General features: G+C 37.3%; 1 protein-coding gene across 1 annotated transcript in view; it reads left to right on the top strand.

Annotated features, from left to right (window-relative positions):
- FAM151A (family with sequence similarity 151 member A) overlaps positions 1-21,834 on the top strand; it is a 263,196-nt gene that overhangs the window by 184,811 nt on the left and 56,551 nt on the right. The window contains exons 4-5 of the mRNA XM_044085494.1: positions 6,450-6,612; positions 16,385-16,609. Of these exons, the coding sequence (XP_043941429.1) occupies positions 6,450-6,612; positions 16,385-16,609 (388 nt within the window). The remainder of the gene's footprint in view (positions 1-6,449; positions 6,613-16,384; positions 16,610-21,834) is intronic.

Below are 21,834 nucleotides of genomic sequence, written 5' to 3'. Positions count from 1 at the left end.
CTCAAAATTTAAGAAAATATTTCTAAACTGAAAATATAAATGGCTAATTATTTTAGAAGTCAGTCAAAGTCAAGATTATTTATTTTTCTACTATTTATGGTGTTTTAAGGAGTTTGGGTTATATAATAATTTATACAGGTCAGGTAATTTGAGATGTATTTTTTACTCTCCTTATTAACATTTCCAGTTTTGTTTCCAATTATTTTGTTTAATGTAATGTATTTTTATGTTTCATATTATTATAATCCTTAAAATTTATTGTGCCAGTTAACAGCCATCATATTAAAACATGTAAAAACTATACAAAAATAAAATATGAACAAATATTGTATTTCATTCTCATTTATTGCCCATTGTGTACTTGTTTTTCTTTCACAATAATGTCTAATGTGTTTTTAAATCCCCCTAATGATGTTGGTTTAGTTTATTCCTAAATATGGAAATAATACTTGGACTTAGCATGCAAGAAAAGAAACATAAAAATAGCTGGAAAGCACACAATAACATATTAGCATGTAGAATGAAATCATTCTGAAAAACCACACCAAAACAAATTTGAAAAATTGTGCCATTTCTTATGTCCATTTATTGTTTTCATACATTCCAAACTGTTTGCTATAAGTATATAGGATCAATTTTCCCACCGATGATATATATCATTCCACATTTTTTGTATAAGGCTACATTTAACCCTAAGTGCATCATGTACTACCAGCCAAGGAACATCTCAGAAGTATATAAAAAATATGTTTCCATTCATCATCTCTGCTATAGTCACCCAAGTCAAGTGCCTTGAAAGTATAACTACGTATTTATTATATATTTTCTTATGCCATTAAATACTGCATTTCAAGTGAATTTACATGCTCCATTGTGTTTTGACCAATTTTTTTTTTTTTTTCCTTCCTCTCCCTGCAGCTCACCATCAGGTGCCACCAACTTCTCACCCCATTCAGAGCATGTGCTGGAACTGGCTTAGTCCCACCCAGGCTCAAACTGGTCCATATCTGAGGTCTGTGAGGAGACCAGGGTCTCTGTTTCAGGGTCATACTGCTGCTGGGGAGTGTACCCTAACCCTTGCCCATCCCATACTACAGTCGGGGAGTGTACCCTAATCCCCTCCCACCCCATACTGCTTCAGGGGGAGTGTGCCCTAACCCCCTCCCACTGCATACTGCTTCCGAGGAGTGTACCCTAGCCCCCTCCCACCCCATACTGCTGCTAGGGCGTGTGCCATAACCCCTTCCCAACCCACAGCTGCCTTGCAAGCTTTGCAATTGCTGCCCACGGGAGGTAAATGTATGTTCCTACTGATGCAGAATCTCACACCCAAGTACTTTACTACTTGCTTCTCGGACCTCACCCAGCTTTGGATGCTGCTTTTTCTGTGAGCCTAGGCTGCCTCCCTCCCCCAGGATGGGGTAACAAGCATCAGCCACTCACTCATATCCTTCCCTGTCTGTTCCCTCCAGTGCCCATACTTTTAGTCAAATCCAGGGTGTCTGGAGTGCTGAAAAAGCTTTATCCCTCTGTGCTATGAGGCCATACGAGTTCCTTCTGAATGATTGACCATTTAAATGAAATTTACAAACTGCTTCTGAGGCTGCTCAGTTTTAGAGGATATTATATTATGTGAGGAGGGTAGGCATGAAGCCCCCTGCATGGAAATGTGGAACAGGGCTATGGTGTTAGCTTTAGATTAAACAGTTTTTTTGCTAAAATTATCTTTTAAGCAAGCAGTTGATAGACCATGCCATAACCTGTTTAAAGCTCTAATAATGACCCACCTCAAAGATTCCACTAACTTTTTACTAGCCTAAATCTGTACTCTACCAATGATTCTTCTAAAGAATCAGAAGTCTGCATGATCTATTTGTTCCTCGCCAGCAAACAGCCATCCTAGTGAATAAACTATTCAGTATAAAAGATGAAAGCTATTGTATGAAAGTAACCATGTTTAAATCATTGCTGATCAAACCTGTCTAAACATCCAACAGTCCCCTTAATTAAGTAATAAATCATAAGTAGGTGTGACTATGGCAGGATTTACCTATGGCCAGCATTTATCCATACCACAAGATGACTATCACACAAGGGACAAGGGACTTATTTTAAAAACATATGTTAAACCTTTCTTAAAATAAATCCATAGTATAATAATACTTATTTCAATATTTTTTTCAAAATAAATAATAACAATTAGAGGAAATGGACATGTTATGCATGCATCATTCCATTACTTCATCCAGACATGAATTCACTTTATGTCAAAGGTTGAATTTAACAGGGATGCTTCTCTATTAAGCTGATTCATAGGTAGGTACTAGGCTATCAGCCCTAAGGCCTATACAAGCCTAGCCAAAAAGGTACCCTGGCTTTCGCCACCCAAGAAAATTATTTACCTGTGCCCCTGTCGAGCAGAGCCACAGAGGTGATCCCCAGAGTGAATTTCCTATTTCCCATCCAATCATCAAGATTTTTCTTGAAGAGTGCTAATGAGAAGCTTTGTTTGATATTGATAGGTAGTTTGTTCCAGAATATGGAAAGTCTCTGTGTGTATTAATTTATTATTTATTTATTCAATTGTTTGCTTACTGGATGAATGAAATGCTCCCTGTACCCTTTTCCAACATACGATAGACCATAAGATGTCCTGAATTATACAATTGTACAGAAATGTTAGTGTTGTAGCTCACAGCACTTGGTTTGCTATTTCAGTTTTCATTTGGGGTGTCTTCTGTGTGGACTCTTCATGTCCTGCCCCTGTCTATATGGATTTTGACTGCATGCTCCAGTTTCCTCCCATACACCAAAATTATTCCATAGATGAATTGGTGTGTGTGTGTATGTGTCCTATGATTTAGGATTAGTTTTTCTGCCTTGTGCCCACATTTTCTGGATAGAATTCCTCCTCTACCCTGAAATGGATTAAGTAGTTAATCATAATGAATGAATGACTTAATGAGTAAATAAGAACATTAGTCAAGATATTTGAAACAATACAGACAACATTCAAAACATAAACTTTTGTTGTAAGCATAATAAATCAAATGAGTATATTGTATTAAATGACTGAGTGTATACCAGCCCCATGGCACAGAGTCAGGGTATCTGTCTGTGCAGCTGGTGATCTGAGTTCAGGAACAGGTCCATATAGCTGGCAGGGTCAGCCAGGGGAGATAGGATGAAGTATCCAGCAGCCTGCTGTCCTATTCCAGGGGCAGAGTTCATGGGGCTCTACTTCCTGAATGACTTCTAGTGGAGAACAGGAATATTACAAAGGAATGGCAGACATCATGATGTCATTAAACATGCCACTCCTCCAAGCAAGGGTTTCTGGCTCTGCAGACATGACTACTCCTGGTGCTGAATTGATGATTCTGAATTTCAATATTTCTTTGACTTATCACATGTTCAACTCATTGTTTGACTGTCTATAAGTTATTATATTATGGATTGTTTAGTTTGACTTGATGTCAATTACATATTTGGCCCAAAGCACCTTAATTCTAAATTCTGTTGCTTGTCTTGTTTTTGTGTGTGTGTGTGTGTGTGTGTGTGTGTGTGTGTGTGTGTGTGTGTGTGTGTGTGCGTGCGTGCATGTGGGTCTATATTAGAACATTCAAAATGTCGAGTGTTCTAATATCGACTCATTTTCAGCGAACGCTGAAAATATCAAATAAACAGAAAACTGAATTGTTTTTCTAGGGAAAAAATTCAGCTGTCCGTTTCTGTTGCTTCAGTATTTTCAGCGCTCTGGTGGAAAGTTACGGGTCGGGTTCAGGTAAGTGTGCGATTGTGTGGACGTGAGGGTTAGGGCAGGTTAGGTGAGTTAGGGTTAGGGCATGGGTCAGGTAAGTGTGCGATTGTGTGGACATGAAGGTTAGGGCGGGGTAGGTGAGTTAGGGTTAGGGCGTGGGTGAGGTTAAGGTAAGTGGATAGTTAGTGGTGTATGTATAGTTTAGTGTAGGGTTAGGTGTAAGTTTAGGTGTATGTGTGTAGATTGCTGTTTGTTTGGTGTGCTTGTGTTGTGTGTATGTGTTTTGGAACAGCAAATTTTATCCCTAGGAAAAAATTTGCTGTTCTGACTGTTCGATGTTTTGAATTTTCAATTCATAGGGTTCAATATTAGAACACTTGACATTTTGAATGTTCAGTGTTCTAATATAGACCCTGTGTGTGTGTGTTAGATAGCTTACTATTGTTTCTCTATGCTTTCTGAAAGACAGACTTTGCTCTAACTAAAAGATTAAATACTTATATCTGTATATGTATCCAACTAGTGTGCCATCTCACCAGTTAATCAAGAGCAGAAAAGCTTGCAGAAACTTTTGGTATGTGCCAAACAGCATAGTTAATGTTGGAATATGTTTGTTATCAATAAGCCAGGAGCAAATATGGTTTAAATTTTACTGGAGTCACTTTTGTAACTGTAGTTTAAGCTTCTTTTAGGAGGATAAGATCACCAGAGTAAAGGATAATTTGTAATCTGGGCAGGATGAACAGTAAATCATTAATGCACAGAGATAAATGGGTAGGGCCTAGTAATGATGTATAAGAGCATGTGGCTTATCGTGATCAGAGTAGTGTTTTCCAAACTTCACCTCAAAAGTATGATCTTCATCAAAACCACATCTCTGTAGTCTAACTAGTAACAGAGACTGGTCAGCTTTTTAAAAACCTTGTCTAAATCAACAAAAACATGCAGCAGTGAGAAGCAATTTTCCCTTGACTGTAAAAATAATATCAGTTACACCGAATATTGTTGCTTGTGTACTGTGTACTGTAGCTAATTCAGCAGCCATGCATGTGTCTGTAGGCCATATCTTGAGCTGTGTTCCAGTAGTTCTTTTTATAAACTTTCTCCACGATTTTAGCAATAAGCCTAAAGTTTGCAGTAAGTCAATACTCACTGAGTTCTGTGAGATAAGGCAGTTTTAGAATAGGAATGATAGTTAAATGCTTTAGAAATGTAGGAGAAATACTAGCAGTAAGCAATATGCTAATAATGTGGTTTTAGTGATTGTTGGGATGGTCATCTTAAGAGGAAAAAAATGTTGAAAATAAGATGTATATAAAGGATATGGCTGTTAATTATTTATTTAATACCAGGAACTATCCTAAGATTATGAAGAACAGCATCAAGCCTTCAGATTAATTAGCTTGGACTCTTTTCTTTTTAGAAGGAATAGAATATATTATTCAACCATTTGTACAAAGAGGATAGGTTATGGAAAATTTAAGGAAAATTGCCTCTTATGCTATTGAAAAATAGAAGTAAATTATATCCCCCGATTTTGATGAGGGGAATGAGAGCAATATGGCAAAATCAAACACATAAAAAATTATTTAGATTTTATATGTCAGTTAATAGTAATGTTATTAGGCACATTCATAAAGGTATTTGGAAAATTATTATGGGTAATTCTAATTTGAGAAAAGTGCTTGGTGAACAACCAGGATATATGTATAAAAATCTAACACTATTAAACATATTTTGCGAAATATTCTCAATTATATTATACCTGTGGTTAGCAATAAAGAACAATGTGACCTTTTATTGTGGCATGTCTAACACTTGCCATTTCATTTTGAACAGCAAGAGTATATATTTACCATCTAAAACAATGCATGTCATCCCAAGTATTGCTTTACGTAGTAAAACTAAAGGGTGGCATACTTTGCTTTGTGTTCACAAAGCCACACTTTTTATGATGGCATAACTACCAGGTGTCTAAGGAAGCATGTTTTACAGCATGAATATGAGATCAAATGCAAAGATTATAACTATGCTTGTATAGGCACCTTATGAGTGAACCAGAGCAAATGAAATTTTATTTTTTGGGGATGAATAGAATGCTGTTTAATCTTAGAAAAGGAGACCTGAAAAATAAAGTGGAGCAGAAAGAAACCTTGTGGCAGATTATGCTACAGAACAGATATGTTCCCAGGACTGAATAATTCCATTAATATAAAATATTTTGTAAAGGATAGGAGGCATAAGGTATGAAATTGTATTTTATATGCACTTTATATGTTGCTTTGTGTATATTTATTCATTTATGTTTATTAATATCTGAGAGAAGATCATTTGTTTTAAATGCCATCTGACTATTTTGTATGTCGTGATTGTGAGACTTTTTGTTCTTTATAAGGGTGATTTCATTGCATTCTAATTATTCTGAAGAAGTCCTTTTACTTTGGATGAAAGAGGTAAACTAAATTATTTGTACCCTGCTTTGCTGGTGCTTGTTTTTTTTCTGGTTTTCTGCCTAGCATCAGATATGAGTTTCTGTTGTTTGTCATGATTAATTTTAAATGGAAATATAATATAAAAAATAATAAACCACAATTGCTATAATATTTCAGCATTAGTGTTACTTTTGTAATAGGAAATTTACAGTATAAAGCACTATGTATGAACTTATAATAAATGTCTCTTTATTCAGGTATTAAACTGGATTTTAAAAGTATCAAGGCAGTTGCTCCTTCATTGGATATCTTAGTTAAAACAGCTTCACAAGTTAACATCAATAGACCGGTATGGATCAATGCTGACATTGTACATGGCCCCAACGTGCCCACGATTGTACCAACTGTGAACGGAACCAGGTAAGTGGATTCACTGGCATAAGTGATGAGTTAGTAATGGATGGAGAGAGACTATGTGGAGAAACACTTTGATGGTGGCTAATAATCACTTGGCTCTACCCAGTCTGTCCACGTGTTTGCTGGATAACTTGATGGTCACAGTTAGTTACCAGTTTACATGGTTCATCTCTCAGTAGGTCTGCTCCCAGCATTCTTTAATTCATCCACTATCAGCCAGTTAGCTATTTTTGGGCCAAGGCACCTGCATGAGGTGTGACAGTATGATTTTGACAATTAACTGGCTGTATCATGCACCAGGAAGGATGGAGTCAGTCTGAGTGTTGTAAGCATTTTAACTGGGTGGAAAAATGAAGTACATCTTGGAAAAAAAACAGCTAGAAAAAGTGAGGAGCTAGTGCCTATTCTATTTAAAAATACATTTGTAAGCCAGATGTATAAAGGCATGCAAGTATCCTTTGGATGTAAACACAAATTAGATGACATACTCCCATTTGTAGAGATGTCAGCCATCTTGCATTAGTTTTCCTGGTCTCAGCACTGACCATAGTAAGGAATAGTGAATAAGGACATACAGATGGATAGATTCTATCATTTTACTATGTCTTGAGAAAGGGGTTGTGCTCCTGATGAAAACTAGTAGGTTCTGCCCTAACTCACAGTTTGCACAACAAATAAAACATGCACTTATGTTGTTTGGAGAAAAGTAACACAAAAGTGTTCATGTGGTGATGCTTATGAGATAGAAACATTTTACAAGTCCAGTTTCACTTTTGTACACAGAAGATAGAGGTACTCTGTGGATCACATACAAAATGGAACTGCATGCATACACACACACATATACATATACTTGTATATATGTATAGCTATACGTGTAGTTGCATGTCTGTGTATGTATTTATGTCAGCATATTGTCACATTATGACCAAGATGTTAAAGTAGAACTTGCAATATTTTCAAAATTCTTGTAATTTTATTTGAACATCCCCCAAAAGATTTTTACAAAAGTGTTTAGCTAGGTGGTAAGCATCTTATTTGTTTTTGTTTATCACATGGGATCATAATATTGCAGTGCTAAGTATTACTGCTCATCTTAGAAATAATACAGATATCAACATACACAAATTTTACAGGCAGAGCCTTTAAGCTTTGCTAAATTCCAGTATCTCCCTAAACATTTACAACTGGCAGACAGCTCCAGTGGTACAGAGGGAGAAAGGCCTAATTGTAACTCAGGCAGTCTGAGTTCAGTTAGTGGCAATGGCACCTGCTGGAGCTGGTATGGACAGGAGAGGAATGACAAGTCTTATGTCTGTTCACTTCTCCACAGTGAAGAGACCAGGTGTCCATATCAAGGCATATGCTCCGTGACAGACTCCCCAGTGAATACACACATCTGCTGTCTACAAGGGAACAGGGACATAATTATGTGAACACAGAGACATGAACACCACTCACAAGGTCCTTTGCATGTCACCCTTTGGACACTGCAGGCATGTGGAAGGGACTGACAGGGCTAAACAAAAAAAACCCCTGATGCCTGCCTGAATAACAGTTCTCACAATCAGCTCTCACCTATTAGGTAGGAGAGAGCCAACTGATAGTGGACAGCTTGCTGGTCAGCATGCAGCAGTGGAGAAAATATTCATTGCAGAAATATATTTATGACATTTTCTTTAATTTTGTCTCTTCCAGTAATGTATTTGTATTTCTTAAACCTAGGTTTGCAGTTCCTCATAAGATTATATCTGCAAGGAGCTCAAAGTATTAAACCAGATGTTATGAAACTGAAGAAGCACTGTGAAGGGCCTCTACAGTAATAATCATGATACCCTGTCCCTTCAGTCTGGTAAATCCCCACAGTGTTGTATGATGGGGCCTGAATCCACTGAAGAAAAGATTGCATTCCACCTGAAAGATGCTCTAAACTTTTCTCATTATGACAGGAGTGATAATGTAATTTAAAAACATTGAATAAAAAACAAACAAAAAGCCAGAATAAATGATGAAAATAAAATTAAACCGAACCAGAGCCAAAATAATGACAAAAACTTTTAATTCAGCACATCCACAGTAAGCGCTTTCATCCACCAAGGACTTCTTCAGACTGTATAATGTGTTACAAAAATACACTCATTAAATGCACATGGTTTATGATGTCACATGACATAATTTTTTCCTTTTAAGGAGAGCAGTAAACTCCTTCCTATCATTCAAACCAGGTGGATGGCAAGCATTCAATTTCGCTTGCCATTCATATTCCTTCCAGCCCAACTCTTCTTCTGCATCAAATTTCTTATCAGCATCCAAAACTTCATCCAAAACACAAAACTTAAAATTCGCTTTGCATTTGTTGTCCTTATAATGCTTAACACCAAATGAAGTAAATCAGTGAACCCCGACAATCACCAGACAAGTATGAAAAATGGTTCACAGATAGAAAAGTGTCACATCCCAACAGTAGTTAATCAGCAAGCAATAAAGTGAACTTGCTGGTTAACTACTAATGGGACGTGACACTTTTCTAAACTTATAATGCTTACTTAAAGCATTTTTATCATCTTGCACACTTACAGCATACTTGTGCTCATACATTCTTTTACTTAATTCTCTTGTTGTTCGCCCCACATAAAATGCAGTACATGACATACAAACAAAATACACTACAAATCTTGATTTGCAAGTGTCTCTGCCCTTTATATGCACCCATGCAGTACCCACGTTGATGTCCTTGACCTCAGTCAACAACAGATCACATAAATTGCACATTAAGCATTTGTACATTCCCGGGTTATTGCATTTTAACACTTTACTATTTAACTTACTCTGAAATAAGTTTTTGAAACTTTTACCTTTTTTCTGCACAAAAACAGGGGCATCCCCCACCTTTTGACCCACTTCAGTACTGCACTTTAAAAATTTCCAATTGTGTTTTACAATATTTTTCATAGTATGAGCATCAACGCTGTTGGTAACTTGCATAGAAGTTTTTAAATCTTTTGTGTCATTATTTTTTGAATCTGCTACCCTATCACTTCTCTTCTTAATTTCTATAAAGCAAATTTCTACATCATTTTTTGGATACCCTCTGCTGATAAATTTCTCACATAAGCTCATGCACTCCTTATTAAACATATGATCTTCGTCAGTTAAATGATGTACTCTAGTCAATTGACCTTTCACAATATTTGTTTTGTTTTTTTGGGGGTGCATACTATCATAGTGCAAAAAAAATTGTTTTGAACCTCCTTCTTGTGAATGGCTGTTACCAACTTGCCATTCACCTTGGTAATATTGAGATCTAAATAATTAATAGTCACCACATCATAAATAGAAGTAAATTTAAGAAAAGAACAAACATTATTAAGATAAATCAAGAATTCTGCCAATACTTTTACTTCACCCCTCCCGATTAAAAAAGCATCATGTATTTCATATAAATACTTTTAAACATGTGGCACTTTTCCCATCCATGCATAAAAATATTGGCGTAGCTAGAGGCCATAGTGGCACCCATCGCTACTCCATTTAATTGTCTGAACAACTTGCCATTAAACTCAAAAAAATTAAAATTGAGAATAATATCTAACATCTCTATAAGGAGGCCAACCATATTGAAAGAAAACTTCTTAGAATTCAAGATTTCAAGCCTAACTACCTCCATACCCTCATCTTTAGGAATGGCAGTATACAATGATTTTACATCAAGGGTGACAAGAATATCATTGTCTTCCACTAGTAAGTTACCCAATAAATTCTTAAATTCAAATGAATCTTTTATATAAGATGAACCCATAGTGGCTACTACTTGTAAATGCCTAGCCACAAAACAGCCAAGGCTTCAGTTTTGCTGCCATTACTGGCAACAATAGGGCGTATAGGTGGTATATCTAAGTTTTTATGTAACTTGGGCAAACCAAAGATACGACTCATTTTAGGAGAATGAACATACAGAAACTTTCTGATATCATCAGTTATGCACACTCTTCTATTTGGCCATCAATAAAAGAAAAACATTTTTTTTCTTCTGCAAAGACTGTATTTTTGTAAAAAGACACATCAGATAACATATTTTCCATTTCAGTAATATAATCATTCTTGTTTAGAATTACCAAAGCATTTCATTTGATAGCTTTTGTAACCAAAACAGCATCATTATTTAATAAATCATATAATGACTTCCTCTGGGTCCAACTAAGGTTGAAAATGTTAAACTTGGACTTGATATCAAACATCTCAATGATTTGCTGCTCACAAACCATTTGAAACACCTCTAATTCTTTTATCAGTGGGGGGTTGTAGACACTTGGCCTATAAAAGATCTTAGAATCAGCAGCATTGTTAGGAAGTAATAACTTCAAATTCAACTTTCTAACATAATCCCTCAAACAATTAGTAGTGTCACACTTGTCAGTCCTTTTTGAGGGAACAAAATCCCAACCTTTTTTCAGTACATTGCACATTTCATCGGACAATACAAGGCTAGATAGATTCACAATTACAAAAGCAGTGTCTACAGTACCTTGACAATTTATTTTGCAAAGTTTTTCTTTTTCCAGTTCTCCATTTCCTCCCACACCCCCCATTACTTAAATATACCAACTCCAAGAACGCACTACACTGAAGTAAATGGAAATCTCCCCCTATGGAGATTTTCCGTTTAAACATTCGATGTAGTCCGCTTTCAGTAATCTCGTGTTGACAATATCGTATTCGATATTGTCAGACTTCGAGATTATAATATAGACCCTCTGCAGGCATAGGGCCACTCGTAGTTTAATCTTTCCAAGTCTTTTAGGTTTCTAGTACCATGATGGGAACACACCCCATTCTTAAGTCAAAGTATGATTAAAGTTCATGAAATTGGTATTGTTTCAATTTTTGTTGTTAGCCAAAAGTGCTCTTTGCAGCACCTGCAATGTGCCCAGAAATTACTCCTTCTGTAATTCATATGAAGCTACATGTATCGGTAGCATATCTAAATACAACTGTAAATTATTTTTTATGCAATCCATTGTTCTTACTATTATTGGAAATGCATGGGTATCCTTCTTCCACATTATGTTTGTTTCTGCCTGTATATCCTGGTATTTTATGAATTTGTGTCTCTCTGTATGTAAGACACTGTAACCACAGATCAATGCTACTACTTTTGTCTTCTTTTCATGGACTACTATAGCTGGTTTTCTAACATTTATTTTCTGAACTGTTTATAATGGGTGATCTCATATGATATAAACTTCATCATTCTCTATAATGCTTTATGGCTCATGTTTCCAGTGCTTCTCAGCTACTTTGATATTGTAATGTTTGCACAATCCCCAGTGCAACAGTCTTGCCACATTATTATGCTTTCAGCATACAGGCCATCTGCCATCAATGCATCACACCCAGCAACAAGATGTGCAACTGTTTCCATTTCTGTTTTACAGAACCTGCATTTGTCTGTTTCTCCCACCTGTTCAATAGGCTTTATAAACCAGCATGTATGTAGTCCACTATCCTGGGCCGCTAATATTAACCTTTCATCTTTTGGTTTAAATTCATCTCTCCTTAAGGATTCCAGCATCAGATCCTGATCAACATAAGGTTATTCCAAGAGTTTTCTGTACTTGCAACTGTATTTATGTTTTCCCACGTTTCTTGCCTTCTCATCTGATTCTTCTCCTCATTTTCTTTTGTTTTTTTGTTTTTTTTGCACATTCAGTTGTCTATTTCTGGTTTTGATTTCCATTCCCTCTTGATACCGATCTGATTCTGCTAAACTAAGCAGGGAAGTCATCTTAAGATTTCTTCTTATGTTTTAAAACTTTCACTATGTTTGGATCTGATGAAGTTAGCAGATATGTATGCAGTCTTACGATTGCAGATCTGTACATGTAATCCATTTTGAGGAGGCTCATACCTTCTTCAGAATGAGGAATATATAATCTTGGTATACACTGACTTTTGTATATCATATGATAAATGTGAAGAATTTTTCTTGTTTTCCTGTCCAACTGATCCAATACCTTTTAGGGCCAATCAATCACCCCAAAACTGTTAGAACAGGAAGAGCAAAACAGTTTATAGCTTGGACTTTGTTCCTAGATGTCAGTGTTACTAAAATATTCCTTACTGAGTTTTGTTTACATTTGTTTATGCTTTATTGTTCATCCTTCATCAATTCCCAAATATTTACACATTCCCTCCTACTCAAGGTCCCAAGTTCCTTTATATCACATTCCTGTCCCATATTGATATTTATTTGGTGCTGTAGCTTTCCTGCTTTAAATGTTGCTTTTTTGCACATTTAGCAAAACCAAGTGAGATTCTTATATCATCTGTGAAAGTTTTAACCACTTGCAGGTCTGCTTTCAAAGCCTCATCTGATGAACTGTACAGTTTTAAATCAATAAAAATCCAAAAGAACTGGCACAGCCAAGTAGAGCAACCAGACGACAGATAAGTGCCAAACCACTCCTCATTAAATCACAGTAACACTCCACAAATATACTGTGTTTTCATCTTTCTCTAACAGACTTCATCAGATGTAATGAAAGACACAATCATCAATACCAATTTATACCTAAAATATGTATTACTTAGCCAATAAAAACATTTTTTTAATCAACGTGTTCACTTAAAAACTCACTAAAATTAAAACCCTTTAAAAATTTATATTTGAATACAAAAAAAGGTGTAAATCATTTATTTAAACTAGTTAATGCCCCTACACATTTTTCTATCCTCAATTAAATGTACTATTTTTAAAGAAACATATAGGATTTAAAAGGCTTTTACTAACGCATTATTGAGAAGTTTTTCAATGGTCAAAAGCTCCATCAAGTGGTCACCTACAAAAATACAACTGATATTAAATCCAATAAATCTTAGTATAGGTTAGTCACCTAAACGATTAAAAATGTAATAAAAATAATATTAAAATATATATATTTTTTAAAATTATATTAAACACATTTTCATAAAAAAAATCAGTACAAACTTTAGTGTATGATACTTCTGTTTAAGTGGTTACCAGCTGACTTCTACTATCTAAAAAACTTCTAGTACATTTCTGATTTATATACAGGGATGTTTTATAACTTTGCTGCCCTCATTCTAAGTACAGGAGCTATACTGATATTTTCATTTAAGCCAGGGAATCTACCAGAATCTAGACTGATTTGCCAAAATAATTCCCTGTATTCCAATCTCATCTTCCATGACCCTCCTCTAACATCCATTGGTATCCTCTCAATGACAAAAAAGGAAAAATTAGCACCTACACAAACCATAATGTGCTTATATAAGGCATTTTTTTTCATTCTGAGTCCCAATGTCATAGTAATGTTCATAGGTGCTTCTTAGTTTACACTCCATTTTCCCAATATAGAGTGCCTCACGAGTCACAAATGGCCAGATATATCACCCCTGAAGTGTTACAATTATTAAACATCACTCCCACTACGTCTGTACTCCTACTACTTATATACACCTTTTTACAATTCATTACGTGGGGGCATTGGGAACATGCCTCACATTTAAATGTACCCTTTCTTTTTTTATTACCTCTGTTGGTGCATCTACTATTGTATTCTAGTAACTCCTTTATATTCTGGGTCTTCCTATATATCATTTTTAATGGATCTTGACATAAAATAACCAGATCAGTTTATTCAATAAATCTTTCCCATTCTTTTTTGATAACTTCTTTTACCAAATGTGTGACACCATTAAATTCCACAACAAAGGCCCTGTCAAATGTATTTTCCTTTAACCCAGTCCTGTCAAGGGTTGATTACAAAGCCTTTTTACCATAGAGTGGGAAAAAATCTGTCACTTCTTTGACCATTAACCTCAGTCCTAACTTCATGTTTAAACTAGTGGGGTATCCTCTTTCCAAAAATAAGTTTTCCAATTTATAGCATTCTGATCATCGTTGGAGGTCATCCTACAAGCCCGAATGTACTGCCCCCTTAATTATACTTTTTTTTTCTGATGTAAGGGGTGTGCAGTTTTGTAATGCAGGTAGGAATTTGAAAAAATGTCCTTCCTGTAAACTGTGGATTTGAAACCTGTATTAGTTTTGTGAAAAGTCACATCCAAATAGTTAATTCTGTCAAGAGAAACATTGTAAGTGAACTTCAAAAATTGTGTTGTACTTTCTAAATAGTCCATAAATTCCCATTTTCTGTGTCAACCCAAAAGATACATGTGTTGTCTAAAAACCTTCTATACAGGGACCAACATGTCTTAAATTTGGAGTCAAAGATAAACTTTCTTTCCCATAGGGCCAAACAATGTTAGCATATGTAGGTGCACAACTGGCCCAAATTGCTACCCCTTTCAGTTGTTGAAAAACTTTGCCTCCAAAAAAGATGTAATTATTTTTAACACAAGTTCCATGAGTAATAAGCAAACCCAAAAATCATTGTGATTCCCTTTGCCCTTCTGCACAAGAGCTTCCTCAAACCATTCAAGTCCTTAATTATGTGGGATCACTGACAATAGGTCTTTTATATCTACTATTACAAAAAGCAATTGTTTGTTAAATTGTTCATGCTCAACGCTCACTAGAAAATCTCATGAGTCCTTTAAGATCTCCTTCTCAGTTCTCCACATCACCATTAATTTTTTGTCCAAATATTTCGCTAATGGGGCAGTTTTAGACCCATTAGCTGATACAATTGGTCTTAAAGGAGGATTTGCTTTGTCTTTATGTACTTTAGGGATATCAGATATTGTAGGTATCTTTGGCCATCATTCCTAAGGTAATTGTAAGTATAACCCTTCAATAAGTAGATCACTCAAAGCCAAATCTATTTTTTGTATGCTACATTGATTGCGTTCTTCGAGACCCTAGTATAAGTATCAGTGTCCCGTAAGATATCTAAAATGTTGGCCTCATATAATATTGTGTACATAATTACTGTCCCCCCACCCTTATCCAGTTTCATCACTCTTACATTTTTGTTCATCTTAAAATCATCCAATATCTTCCCCTCATTCTTAGTAAGGTTAAAACCACATCTATTTTAGGAATTGTCCTCCTAAGTTCTTTTTCCACAATACTCTCAAAGTTTTTTAATTGAGGGTGCATGGGTTGGTTAAATACACTTCTCCTTATTCTTTGTCCTTTGGTTTCCTTGAAAGGTATTGGTGATTGTGTCTTTCATTACATCTGATGAAGTCTGTTAGAGAAGGACAAAAACACAGTGTGTTTGTGGAGCGTTAATGTGATTTTATAAAGAGTGGTTTGGCACTTGTCATCTGTTATCTGGTTACTCCACTTGGCTGTGCCTGTTCTTTTGGATTTTTATTGTTTGTTTAGTTGCACGCTGTCTCCTTGATTCTTTCTCACAGTTTTAAATCAACAACATCAAAGTAATGACAAGTCTTCTTTCTGTAGGCCACTCCCCATTTAATACTTGTAGTGCTATGGCTGATATATAGGTGGAGCTGTCAGCAAGGCAGTTTCTAAATTTGCATAGGCTAAAATGACCATTGCTGTTAAGGAAAAATTATTAACTGGAGTGAATGCCTGTTTATACTTATCCCAAGGTTTGGAGTAGCAATGGTCATAGATGTTGCTCATTTTTCAAATACTTTAAACTATTTTTTTTTTATTTTGAAAGTACCATATCATGTGACAGGTAGTCTGGTGGAATATTGCAAACATAAAAACAGTGTTTTGGTTTTTGAGTGTTTCTTTGTATAATGTCTGTGAGTCTTTGTTGACAGTAATGGTTGACATAATAACTTTTTCAATGCTTTATTTTTCCTCGTGCAGATTTCTAGCTCTAATACAGGAAAAGTTTCCAAATGTTACTGTCTCTCCAGGTTGGTTAACCCTTTATGTACAACAAACACCCAACAAGACATATACAGAAAAAATGATTCACGACATGTACGAGCTAGTGAAAGATGTGCCTCAGAGGGTCACCTTTCCGGTCCGTGCTGTCATGCTCAGACAAGCATGGCCTCATTTCAGCTGGCTCCTGAACATTTCAGATAGGTAAGCATTCTGCTAAATATAAAGGTAGGAACTCAGATAACGAAAAAACACAAAATACCATGTGTCATTATATAGATCAATGATTGAATGTTGTAATTTTTATCTGAGTTTGTTTTCTGAAAAATGCTTTACAAAACCAAATAAGTAGTAATTTAAATCTTTCCAGTGCATAAAAATGCTCTCTCTCATACATATGTGCATGATTTTGATATGCAAGCATAAAAGAAGGTGTGAACAAATATTTAACACCCACCTGTTGGAGGTTTTGTAAGAAAACAAATAATCTTATTTTACTAGTTATAAAAGACAAATGTCAGGTGCATGAAGTCTTGCATTAAGATGTTATCACACAAGTATTAACTGCTCACGGAACTACTTAGAATTAAATTGAACTCTAAAGCAAGTCACAAACTGAAAACTGATACAAAAGGTGGCAATGGCCTCTGTACTATTTGCAAGTTAGCACTTGTAATTTTATTTTAAACTACATTTCAAAACAGGTGTAACCAAGGCCAGAAAGAATAAACAGAGGATTTAGACACATGCCTAGTACAACCATGCAATGGCTAACTTTATGCCAAGTAGTGTGACATGGCTCTCAGGTAATTATCAATTTAATTACAGTCATTTTGTGCCACCATAAATGACAGTGACAGTGAACAGAGGGACGTAGTGCAGTTACAGAAGAGGCAAACACTAGTAACATGCATATAGCAGGCTGTAGTATGCTTGTGCATCTATGTGTCCATACTGGCAATGCTGTGCTGCTAAGAGCTATAACTTGTGTCTCCCAACAAAGTTCCTGCCAGTTTTATTCATATAAATGGGGAGGAAATGGGAACAGCATAGTTAGAAAGGGGGAATAGCAAGCAGAGGAACATACAGAAGGACATATGAAAGGAAAGAGTGGGAGGGGTGGGGGAGAAATGGTAAAAATCTGGAGGGACAGGTGCCTTTTTTCTTTTCAAGAAGGACAGAGGGAGAAGGATGTAAGAGAAAGGCAGGGGAAGGAAAGAGGGTAGGGTAGAAAAATGGAAGCGGGGGCACAAAAACAAACATAAAAAATAGACAAAGGCCAAACAGGGGAGTTGCTGACTCGGCGAGGATACAATGGACAGACCCCCTACTGATAAAGGGAGGACAATTGGTGATGGGGAGACTTGAATTATAAAGAGGGGAGGTAAGTGGAGAATGAGGATGGGGAACACCACAACTGAGGTTAGGGTGGGGTGAAGTCTCCCTTTCATGTGGCACCTGGCAAAACCCAGGCAGAAGTCAGTCCCCCTGTGACTGACCTCTGCACTGGGTCTTGCCTTATTTTCCACTCTGGGAAATATCAGACAGTGGTACAACTCTAACAGCCACACAAGCACATTCCCCAATCAGCCAGTGTGGGTGTCAAGCAGCCTGTCCACCAATACCATCAACACCCACTCCACATCCTACTAACATACTAGAACCTATCAGTGGTGTTACCAGAGGGTGCGACAACACCCTCCTTTGGTGATCTATCACCAGAGGCTACTAAGGAACTTTCCAGGTCACCTCAAATGGATGACCTATGTTATCTCATGGAAAGACAAGCCTGGAGTCAGATGACCTATCAGGAGAAGGGAGAGCAGGAAGATGGTGTGCAGACTGCTGCTGCTGCACTACAGACACAGCTGTGACCAGCACTGCATAAATAATAACTGAAATAGAGAAAAATAAAACAACAAACCAACTAAAAATATAAAGGTGAGATACAAATTAAGAAGGAGAAAGAGACAGAGAGACAGAAGCATTTTTATCATATCTGTATCTGACTATCAGGCATACAGGTAAGTGCAGAAAGACTGAACATCAGTTAGCTATGCAGTGATACTGTGATACTAGGGGGGCATAATTATGACAAGACATAACAGGAAATATGTTCCTATTGCAGAATGTGGGTACAGTGATTCACTATTGGATATTACCAGTGCCTTCAGGAGTATCTTTGAGGGTAACGTAGGTAGTGTGCTGGAGGAGAATAGAGCCCTTTGAATGTGTGTGGACATACCTTTATGGACATATCATGATGGAAATAGACACAAGAGTGCTTGGTGGAAATGGCCACTAGTACATAATTTGCAAGACAACATGTTCACTACACCAGTATGATCTGCTAAAGGAAGAAAATACAGTGCTGGTACCAGGGACATCTGTCAGTATATGATGGGCAAGTACCGTGATGTAAGCTAGGCTTTACTACAAAACAGAGTAGTTATAAAGGCAGAATGTCATGGGTGTGCCATGTATAGGTGGCACAGACTTCAACATTTTGTGAGTCAGTGCATGGCAAATATGGGAAATGTGAATGCTGCTTGGTGTATGACCATCAGGGCTGTGACAATGGCCACAGCACATTAATGAATGAACAGCCTTGGATGTGTGGCAGTGTACTGTAGAATGTATAGATGTGTGGACAGTCTGTTTCAGATGTGTTCACCACCATGAAGGTGTAGAAACCACTAACATGTCAACTGGGAGAGACAGTTCCAATGCCAGCATGGACAGTGAAGATGTGTCCAGAGGTATACAGTATTGCAACCTATGGGTGTTACAATTAAGCACAACATAAGTATAAAATATACTTTAAAGAAATGTTTTTGTTATGACTTCTAAATATGGTTATATTATGACACTTGTGTTACTTACCCCTTTGTCTGGGAGATGCTCCATACACTTTCAAAACAGGAACCTGTTCTCCTTGGTGTGCTCAGAAACTGATAAACAGTACAGAAAAGTAAAAGACATGTGACAATATGTCCTGCATGGGCCATTGTAATTATGCAATAAATTACACTAAAGGAGCATGTTATGAACACTTACTATTCAACTCAATAACACTCTCAGACCATTTATTCACATCGGTACAGAAGGTCTATGTGGCACCTCTTAGGGTTACTGTAGTGGTGCTTGCACTTGCTCATCAGAGTGGTTGGTGCCAGCTGCAGCAGTCAGCATCTGTGCCAGAGAGCCACTTTATACTGGGACCCTTATTATGTCAAGAACCATTACTGCTGCTGCCAACATGTGATACATAAGGGGCACTGAGTCTGCATAGCATGTACTGCCACTATGTAGGTGAATAGCATGGCAAGATGGTGTTTGGGTGGGAAAAGTATTGTAGCATGAGTGTAACCACACAGCAATACCCACATTTGCTGCCAGTGCTGCTCTTTAGCATCTGTATTGGCCATGATGATGACTTACATTTATACATGCACCCACTGTGGTCAGTGAACTGCCCATGCATGTGCAGTTTATTCTGCAGGTCACCATATGAGTGTAAGAGCAAGGACAAGTCTCATAGCATAGCCTTGGGCAGGTGTGCAGTGTGATAAAACTGTGATCAAGACACTAACCTGAAACTGGTTTATTAGCATAACTGTCATTGTATGAACCTCAAAAGCTGCATGATAAATACAGCCATGGCTATTGTTCTTCTCATTGAGTTACGGAAATTGCTGCTGTTTCAGCTTTGAACATTAAATAAAATTACATCTAAGGTACCTATACAGGGGATTACTACCTGCACATGTTGTGAAACTTCCTTTGTACATCAGCTGTGAATCTCTAGTGTTTTTTGGGTTACATGGGGTATCTTTTGAGGTGGGGGCTGGGTTGACTACAACTGACTACTGACTGAGAAAGATGTATGCAGCCACGAGTCATCAGCATACTATTTAGGGTGTTGCCACTGTACTTTAAGTGTCAAAGCACAAAGTCTGACACATTTTGTAGGATGAAGGGCATATAGGCACTGTGGTTAGAATAGGAATTGTGGTAATCACAGTGTTAACTTCCCTGAGTTGTTATATGTATTATATGGATGTGCATAATAATAACAGTACTATTTGTTAACCAAGTAGGCCCACTGGACACATAGCCCCTTTTCAGAGGCAACCAAGGAGCATTGCCTAAGTGACTTGCTCAAGGACACACAGGAGGCAAATGAGAGCTGAGGGAATCAAACCCTGTACCACAGGAGCTAATGCTCATAACCTTAACCTCATCAGCAACTGCCAACAATATCATCTGCATCAGGAGGAGTAGGGGAAGAGGGAAATAGCATTTTAAAAGGATCATCAGAGTGCCACTCTTGCTTAGTAGTTGTTTGGGCAATGAGGGTTATTTTCATACAATATCTTAGGTTACTGGTGTAAGCCTCGGTGGTGCAGCTGTAGCATTGTCGCCTCACAGCAAGAGGTTTTCCCGTTCGATTCTCAGCTAGAGCGCCTTCTGTGTGGAGTCTGCATGTCCTCCCCGCTGTCGAGTGGGCGTTCAAAAGACATGCATTGAATGGGCGTGCCTTCGTTGATGGTTGGGCATTGGGCTGGCACCTCGGCACCATAAAAATCGACTGCCAATCATTAGCAGACCAGAGTTCTGCTGTGGCAACCCCTAACCGGGAAAAGCCAAAGAAAAACAACAAAAACAACATCTTAGGTTACTGGTGTCAGGAGAGAGCAAGAAATTTTAGTCTGTGTCTCGAAGACTTTCAAGGACTCTGATTGCAACTGACCATGTAGTAAATTTGCCTATGTGACATGACATTTTTCATTGCTGGGTGGACTTTCCATTTCCAATCATCCTTTATGGTACTCAGTGGTCATTGGGGGGAGTTTGGAGGGCTAAATGCCATGCCTAACAATGCAGTCCTGATATTGCTTAGCAGGGACTTGGGGGGGGGGGGGGCAACACATTTTCTTTTTCTGTTTCTGGAATTGTTTTGAAGCAATTCATCATAAAGTCTAGGCTGAATAGAAGAAATATTTTGTAATGCATTTACACCATGTTGCTGTGTGCCTGAGTTGGGTAGCTGTGCTGATATGTCCTTGTAGCTGGCTCTAAGTGGGTCACAGTAGATATTAGACCATGGTCTATTGTTCTGCTGCACACACACACACACACACACACTCAAAGGCAAGGGGTCTTACTCCAGTGGGCTAAGGTCATGGTACATACATGCCTGTGTTTTCATTAACAATATATGGCATAGGCAGGACAGATGGCATAAACTGGCTTTCAGATGCATTGGTATGCCCTGTAACACTGTAAGTTACATGGACAGAAGTGCTATAGAGGAATATAATACATAGTCTTGGTGGTGGCTGTATATGTGATGTTGTGGACCCTTGACACACAGAACACATGACATGCTTCAGACATTGGGGCAGTGCAGTGGTGCAGCTGTTAAT

This window comes from Protopterus annectens, chromosome 10.part0 (assembly GCF_019279795.1).
Source record: "Protopterus annectens isolate FY-2018-M chromosome 10.part0, PAN1.0, whole genome shotgun sequence".
Lineage (NCBI taxonomy): Eukaryota > Metazoa > Chordata > Ceratodontiformes > Protopteridae > Protopterus > Protopterus annectens.
The sequence above is the reverse complement of the archived record's forward strand: the minus strand, read 5'-3'. Positions and strand labels throughout refer to the sequence as shown.